Source organism: Salmo salar, chromosome ssa18 (genome assembly GCF_905237065.1).
Source record: "Salmo salar chromosome ssa18, Ssal_v3.1, whole genome shotgun sequence".
Taxonomy (NCBI): domain Eukaryota; kingdom Metazoa; phylum Chordata; class Actinopteri; order Salmoniformes; family Salmonidae; genus Salmo; species Salmo salar.
In genome coordinates, this window is record NC_059459.1 from 8,077,402 (window position 1) to 8,084,601 (window position 7,200).

The 7,200-nt window shown below is 39.5% G+C and overlaps 1 protein-coding gene across 1 annotated transcript; it reads left to right on the forward strand.

Annotated features, from left to right (window-relative positions):
* The first annotated feature begins 1,207 nt into the window (after positions 1-1,207).
* LOC106576813 (DENN domain-containing protein 10) lies at positions 1,208-5,966 on the forward strand. The gene is made up of 10 exons (XM_014154252.2): positions 1,208-1,361; positions 1,609-1,766; positions 2,497-2,693; positions 2,787-2,866; positions 2,963-3,111; positions 3,286-3,397; positions 4,273-4,373; positions 4,798-4,905; positions 5,102-5,196; positions 5,373-5,966. Exons 2-10 carry the CDS (start codon positions 1,721-1,723, stop codon positions 5,538-5,540), a joined length of 1,056 nt encoding a protein of 351 aa, XP_014009727.1. The 5' UTR covers positions 1,208-1,361; positions 1,609-1,720; the 3' UTR covers positions 5,541-5,966.
* Positions 5,967-7,200: the final 1,234 nt, after the last annotated feature.

Genomic DNA, 7,200 nt, shown 5'->3' on the forward strand with positions numbered 1-7,200 from the left:
AAAGCTTCAAAATAGAAGTCCTCCGTTTACTTGAACACTCACAAATGGTACTATATTTGGCTGTATCAAGATGCCTTATTCTGTTTCATTGTTCCTACCCTCCTCTTTTCATGCTATTGTAGGAGGTATTAAGTCTTATTGTTGAGTGCTTGTGGTTATTTGTAAGTAGATTAAATAAAACATGTAATCAGTACATGTAATTATTTTAATAATGGGACATCGAAATGTGTATTAAACAAATTGCTTTTACAGTCTTCCAAAATACACGAGTTGAAAACGAAATAATGATTGAAAGTTCAATATTTTTCATTTAAATGATCTGTAATAATAGTTTAATTTTCATTTCACTAGATGGCACTGTTCTCCATGCTGCTCATATCCAGGCATGTCATGCATCTATGTCATTGCAGGTTTCCTAGAGGGGAAATAACAATAGGTCAAGTGAGTTAGATTTTCATTTTATTCACATTTTAGTTTTGAATACAATAAAAAAATCCCAAGCCAAAAATAACACAAAACACTGAATAGATTTTGTTCATAAGCCATGCAAGTGGCACAATCATGAAATAAACATTGGGATTAAGTTATTTGGTAAGGTTCAATGCTATCCGGGATTCTTGGGACATCCCTAAACTCTAACCCCAACCCTTACCCTACCCCAACTCTTGTTAACCATTGAAAATGTCAACTTCAATGGGGTAAGGACTTCCCAAGGATGCCAGATAGCACAGACCATTGGGAAAAAATGAGCTCGCCTTGGAAGTACTTGACAGTTTTAACCCTCAGTTCCATGGTTGCATCCTCCTCACACAAAAACACAGTCTGGGGTCTCTGCTGGAAGGCAGACACTGTCATGTGGTTCACCGCTATCCTCTATGGCCTTGTACAGTGCAAACACTGTGGTCCCGTCCAAAGTTATCCCTGGACGGGGCCAATGTGAAAATGTTCTCTTCAAAACATGTTTAAATCCTGTTCTGTTACGAGTGGACAGTAGTTAGAAAACCACTAATACTTCCAGCAACAGTGTTGGTATTGTTTTTTACAGGGCACTATAACGAAAAGCGTTATCATTAGGCTATAGTTAAGAATAATAATACAGTAAATCTATATTTGTTCATTTTCAAATGTTTGAGTAACTTTTAACTATACGTTTTGTGATTTTTAAATCAGAAAAACGTCCTGTAACAGTTTTTCAGGGGACTTTTATTTAGAAAATTGTCCGTATGATCACATGACCTCAATTGCGATAGGTTCACAATGCTTGTGTGTTTTGAAAGCATCAATGTTAGCTAATCATTTATACATTTTGTAGATTCGCTAAATCCACACGATAATAATCGCAGATCTGGACCAGACACAGGGTACAGTAACTGTACTTTCATCAACTTTGTGTGTCCTATACCGTAGCTAGCTAGAAGCCTAAGACTGTTATCATCAAACTGTGCATGGCTTCTCAAATCAAATGTTATCACTGTCGAACTACTTGTAGCTAATCATTCATTGTGGCTAATTTGTTGATGTCGGTATAACCTCTAACCTGCTAGAGCTAATGAACATGTTTTATCATAGCGTTTACTCTTCTTTCTTGCTCATCCTATCTCCAAACAGTCAGGAACAGCTAGCTAGCTGTTCGTTTGGTGAAAGTACTTCCTTGCCCAAGACAAGCTGTCATGAGTCCCTAATTGTCAACTCCCACAGTACAACAGAACTGTGATGGGATATGGCGGCACCAGAAACTCAGCTCATGTTAAGCGTTGGATTAATTGGTAAGGAAAGACATATCTTTCCCCTTTTCTAATTATTTTTACCCTGCTTTTTTGATTGAAGCGTGCCAGGTTTGCTTCTGTTTGGCTTTGACTGGCATCACATGAGATCAACAAAGATTTGTTTAACTAACCCAAGATAGACCACAGCCTGCCGTTTCCAATGGGAGCAAATTAATCATAGTGTGTAGAACCAAGCACGAGTTAGCGAGATCCTATTGGCGCGTTCTAGCATATTTCCGTCAGGGAACGCCTACGCTGTGAACCGTGTGTATGCAATAACTCAATTCGTCTTTACAATTCCTTTTAAAGAACTACATTTTTAGAAACTTTGGCAATGGGTGAAGTCTACAAAACTTAGTCTGTTCTGTTCATAACAGATTCTAGTTTTGGGAACAGAACTGTATTGAGATACAATGTTTAATTGATAAGATTTGCAGAATGTTGGCCAAAATCCATCTCGTTCCATCTTCTCCCACCAGTGGGCTTCCTCTCACTACCATATTTGGTAGTGAGTGGAAACGCCAACAAGATGCTTCATATTTATACATCCAGTGAAATATCTGTCTCATTGTTCCATCTGTGATATCAATGTGATGAAGTATTTTACCATCTTTGATTTTACTTCCTGTAAGCGTGAGAACAGATTAATTTAGTTAAAGATCTGTAATATTGATACTAATGAGTTGTGAAAGTAATATGACACAGTATTCTCATATTCTTCCCCACACAGAGAAAGATGTGAATGCAGACACCTTGTGGGTGTGGTGCTATCCTTCAGTCAGTGCTGAGCTCCGGGAGGTCCTGCTCAGTAAGTGCTGTCTCAGACAGGACAGCCGAGGCTTGCACACTTTTGTGTTTGGCCAGTTCTGCCGTACCTGGTACTACATATCCACTGTAGAGGTGCAGGAACCCACCGCCCTAAAGAAGGTACAGTTAGTTTTGAAATTCTCCATTCATTGAAATAATTTGAACTTGTAGGTCTAATGATAAATTATATTGCTCGTATTTCTCTCTTTTTAGGTCACACATTTTTCAATAGTTGTCACAGCAAAGGACTTCAACCCTGAGAAGTATGCAGCATTCAGTCGAGTACTATGCAGGTACAGCATGCTACGCTAATGCATCCCCATGGCTAAATGTCTGCTTATTTAATACTTCCCAAAAACATATTTCTTCATGTGTGTTTTATCATTCAGGATGTACATCAAACATGGGAGCCCTGTGAAAATGATGGAGGGTTACATTGCAGTCCTCACCAAAGGCATCTGCCAGAGTGACGAGAATGGCTCCTTTCTCATCAAGGACTACGATGTCAGGAAGGCCTACTTAGCAGGCTCAGTGAAAGGTTAAACATGTACAAATATAAAACACTTATTACAGTATAAGGACATGATTGTTCATACAAGTTGCTTGACACTGTCCAGTTTCCTTATTGGTATGCAAAGAAGCATTTCCTTGAAGAAGCTGATCCCATTTGATTACCAGGATTAGGTAGACTATCTTGTGATAACTGTTTCAGATGTGGTGTCCCAGTTTGGTATGGAGACCATCATCCTGTACACAGCCCTTATGCTAAAGAAGAGGATTGTGGTCCATCACCCTCAGGTTGAAGCACTGTTGGAGTTCACAAGGTGACTAAGGCAATAGAGAAAATGCACAGAAGAAAATGCGGGCGAAGATGTAACATGCGTTTCCCAAAACACCACCACCGCCTAGAGAGAGAGAGTTCGCTAAGTGATGTGATAGAAAGAAACCGCTGCTTTCGGATCAGCTTTCTCCCTTTCAAATCTTACCTTAGCATTAGAATTATTCCACAATACTGATGACAGATCAGCTCCTATGATATATTATCACCTATGGCTACAAATATTGAGGCGGCTTATTCTAATGCTTATCCTATATGCAATAAATTAAGATTTGACACATCATTTGTGCACATGTAGGCAAAAATAAGACAGTAGCATACAAATGGGTAAATAAAACCCAATTGAATTAACAAGAAATGTATTTCAATATCATTGAAATATAGAGTGCCTATACTGTGTTTCTTTTAATACAGTCATCTCTTTTATTTGAAGCATCTTATATCCTTCGCTTGTTTGTATCAGTTGGAAAGACATTGGCAGCTATCTATTTGTAGTCACAATCGGTCTAAAGTTATCAGCAGTTACAGAAAGACAGATAAACATCTTAATGCGGAAGGTAAAAAAAGCATCTAACGATGCACTTAGATGTTCTACTAGTGGTCTGAGGCAGTTGTTAAGTAGCAAGCCTTTTCAAGTGCAACTTTAGTATCGATGGTTTTGGTAAACAGCTCTGAGATTTAACAATGGTCCTACGAAGGTTCTAACGATGAACTTAGCCTTAAGATGATTTTGGGAAACTGGGCCCTGACCTTTGACTGTTCATGGACTTCATTGTTGAAGTGGATTACAATTGATGTTTTTGAGAGAACATTATAATCTTTATATCAAATGTATGATTTTATTGTATTTTTCCCTCCTAGAGCTCTTCCAGCTCTGACGTGGCACAGGAAAGACTGGTCCATTTTGCACCCTTATGTCCACCTGACTGACAGTGAGCTCGAGAATCTCAGGACGTGCACTGGTGAGGATATCTGGTTCATTAGATCCACATTAAAGCAAACTGATTCAGACTTGGATCGTGTTCATTAAACACCAAAGAGAAGAACATGGACAGTAACAGTCAGGGACTTCCTTGACCTGTCCAATAGAATGTTAATTTTCTCTTGCAAAATGTTTTAAATGTTTTCCTTAGCGTGTCCTAATGAACACAACTCAGATTCCCATAGTCTCCCAACAGTCAGTTCTACACACACACACACACACACAGGAAGACTCATGCAATAATTGACTTGCAGTACATTTATTTACTTGCCTGTTTTGAAAACATGTTCCTTGGAGCTTCTCAACGTAGAGTTCTGTGAGTACCCCCATCTGCACTGTCCCTGAAAAGCCTTATGGTGAAGAAATGAATAGTTGATTCACCCATATGCTCACTGTCTCTGCAGGATACGTCGCAGGATTTGTTGATCCAGAAGTGAGCAACAGATCGGATTTGTTTGACGTATATGTGAACCTCCCAGATAGTGAGATTACTATATCCCAGAGTGCCAAAGGTGGGTGTCTCAATTCTAATCTCCTTCCTATTACTGTAAAAGACAGTCTGTTCAAAGTGAAGAATGCTCTGTATCTAAAAAATGTAACGGAATGTAGAGAAACCTTGCTACCTAGTCCTCCCTCATTATCCCAATGCAAGCATCCACCATTTTTTAAACAATATGACCTCTCTCCTATCTAATTTATACACCAAAGAGGCCATGTCTATGGGAAAGCTGCACAAAGACATTGGGCTCGTCATTGTCCAGTCTGCAGAGAATGCTGATAGAACAGATGGGCAGATTATCAAGGTGAGAGTTGAAAGTACACATGACATCCTTACCATTCATTCTTCAGTGATCAGAGAAGGTGTGAGCTATGTATTTTCAAAGATGAACAGTGTTTATACAGTAAATATGTTATTATAAGTATCCTGGTATTTAGCACAATCATGAAAAAAGCTGTCTGTTTGCTACGATGTTTTCAGGACATTTCCATAAAGACGAGGGAGATCCTTGCTAACTTGGCGTCATTAGCCGAGGAATGTGAGAACTCTAAAATCACCCTGGAGACCTTAAAGCAGCGCCACTTCCCGCCTGCTACGGAGAACTTCCTGTTCCACTTGGCAGCTGCTGAGCAGCTCCTCAAGATATGACCCTTGATCTCCTACATCATGTAACATGCCATGCGGTGTGAGGACACTGAATATTAGCATAGGCATTCATCTATGTAATTCTACATACAGTGGCATGTTAAGGAGAATGGGAAGAACTCAGGTGTTAGGTATCGCACACAGTTGCATTCCTGACTCTTAACAATACTAACAAAGCCTACGTTTCACAATGTCACAGACACATGAGATATACAGACATTGTCTTGTTTTGACAATAATATAATAACGGCATTTACATAGCATTCCATAGTTCAGCAATTCAATAGTTTATCTTAAGACTGTTAACAGATTAATTTGAGTTCTCAAGAACCTTGATTTAGCATGTTATATTTCAGAATTAAAGAAAGATATCTATGTGAAATATGTATACTGAACAAAAATGTACAATAAATGTAACAATTTCAAAGATTTTATTAAGTTACAGTTCATGTAAGGAAGTCAGTCAGTTGAAATAAATTCATTAGGCCTTAATCTATGGATTTCATATGACTGGGAATACTGTTGGGCAGAGATACCTTTAAAAAAAGGGTAGGGGCGTGGATCAGAAAACCAGTCAGTATCTTGTGTCCACCATTTGCAGCACGGCACATCTCCTTCACGTAGAGTTGATCAGGCTTCTGGTTATGGCCTGTGGAATGTTGTCCCACTCCTCTTCACTGGCTGTGAAAGTTGATGAATATTGGCGTGAACTGGAACACGTTGTTTGTTGTACACGCCGATCCAGAGCCTCCCAAACATGCTCAATGGATGACATGTCTGGTGAGTATGGAGGCCATGGAAGAACAGGGAAATTTTCAGTCTCCAGGAATTGTGTACAGATCCTTGCGTCATGGGGCCGTGCATTATCATGTTGAAACATGAGTCGATGGCGGCGGACGAACGGCACGACAATGGGCCTCGGGATCTCGTCATGGTATCTCTGCATTCAAATGACCATCGATAAAATTAAATTGTGTTCATTGTCCATAGCTTATGCCTGCCCATACTATACCACCACCATGGGACACTCTGTTAACGTGGTTGACATCAGCAAACTGATTGCCCAAATCAAAATGTATTTGTCACGTGCGCCAAATACAACAGGTGTAGTAGACCTTAAAGTGAAATTCTTACTTACAGGCTCTAACCAACAGTGCAGTTGCTAAGTAAAAAAATAAATGACACCATACACGTAATCTGCGGTTGTGAGGCCGTTTGGATGTACTTCAAAATTCTTTAAAACAACGTAGGATAGGCTTAGGATAGAGAAATGAACATTCAATTCTCTGGCAACAGCTTTGGTGGACAATCCAGCAGTCAGCATGCCAATTGCACGCTCCCTCAACTTGAGACATCTGTGGCATTGTGTTGGGTGGCAAATCTGCACATTTTAGAGTGGTCTTTTATTCACCTGTGTAATGATCATGCTGTTTTGTCAGCTTCTTGATATATGCCACAACTGTCTGGTGGATGGATTATCTTGGTGTCGTGGAAATTACCACCAGGGCCAGCTGAAGTCAATATTAAATGAATAATTTTTTATTATCAGCAAGCTGGAGAGGTTCCAACAAACTTAATGCACCATAGTACATGTCGGTTGGGGCAGTCCCGTTCTCTTATATACTGCTTACACAGACAAGTTATATTTGCATGTTTTACATTA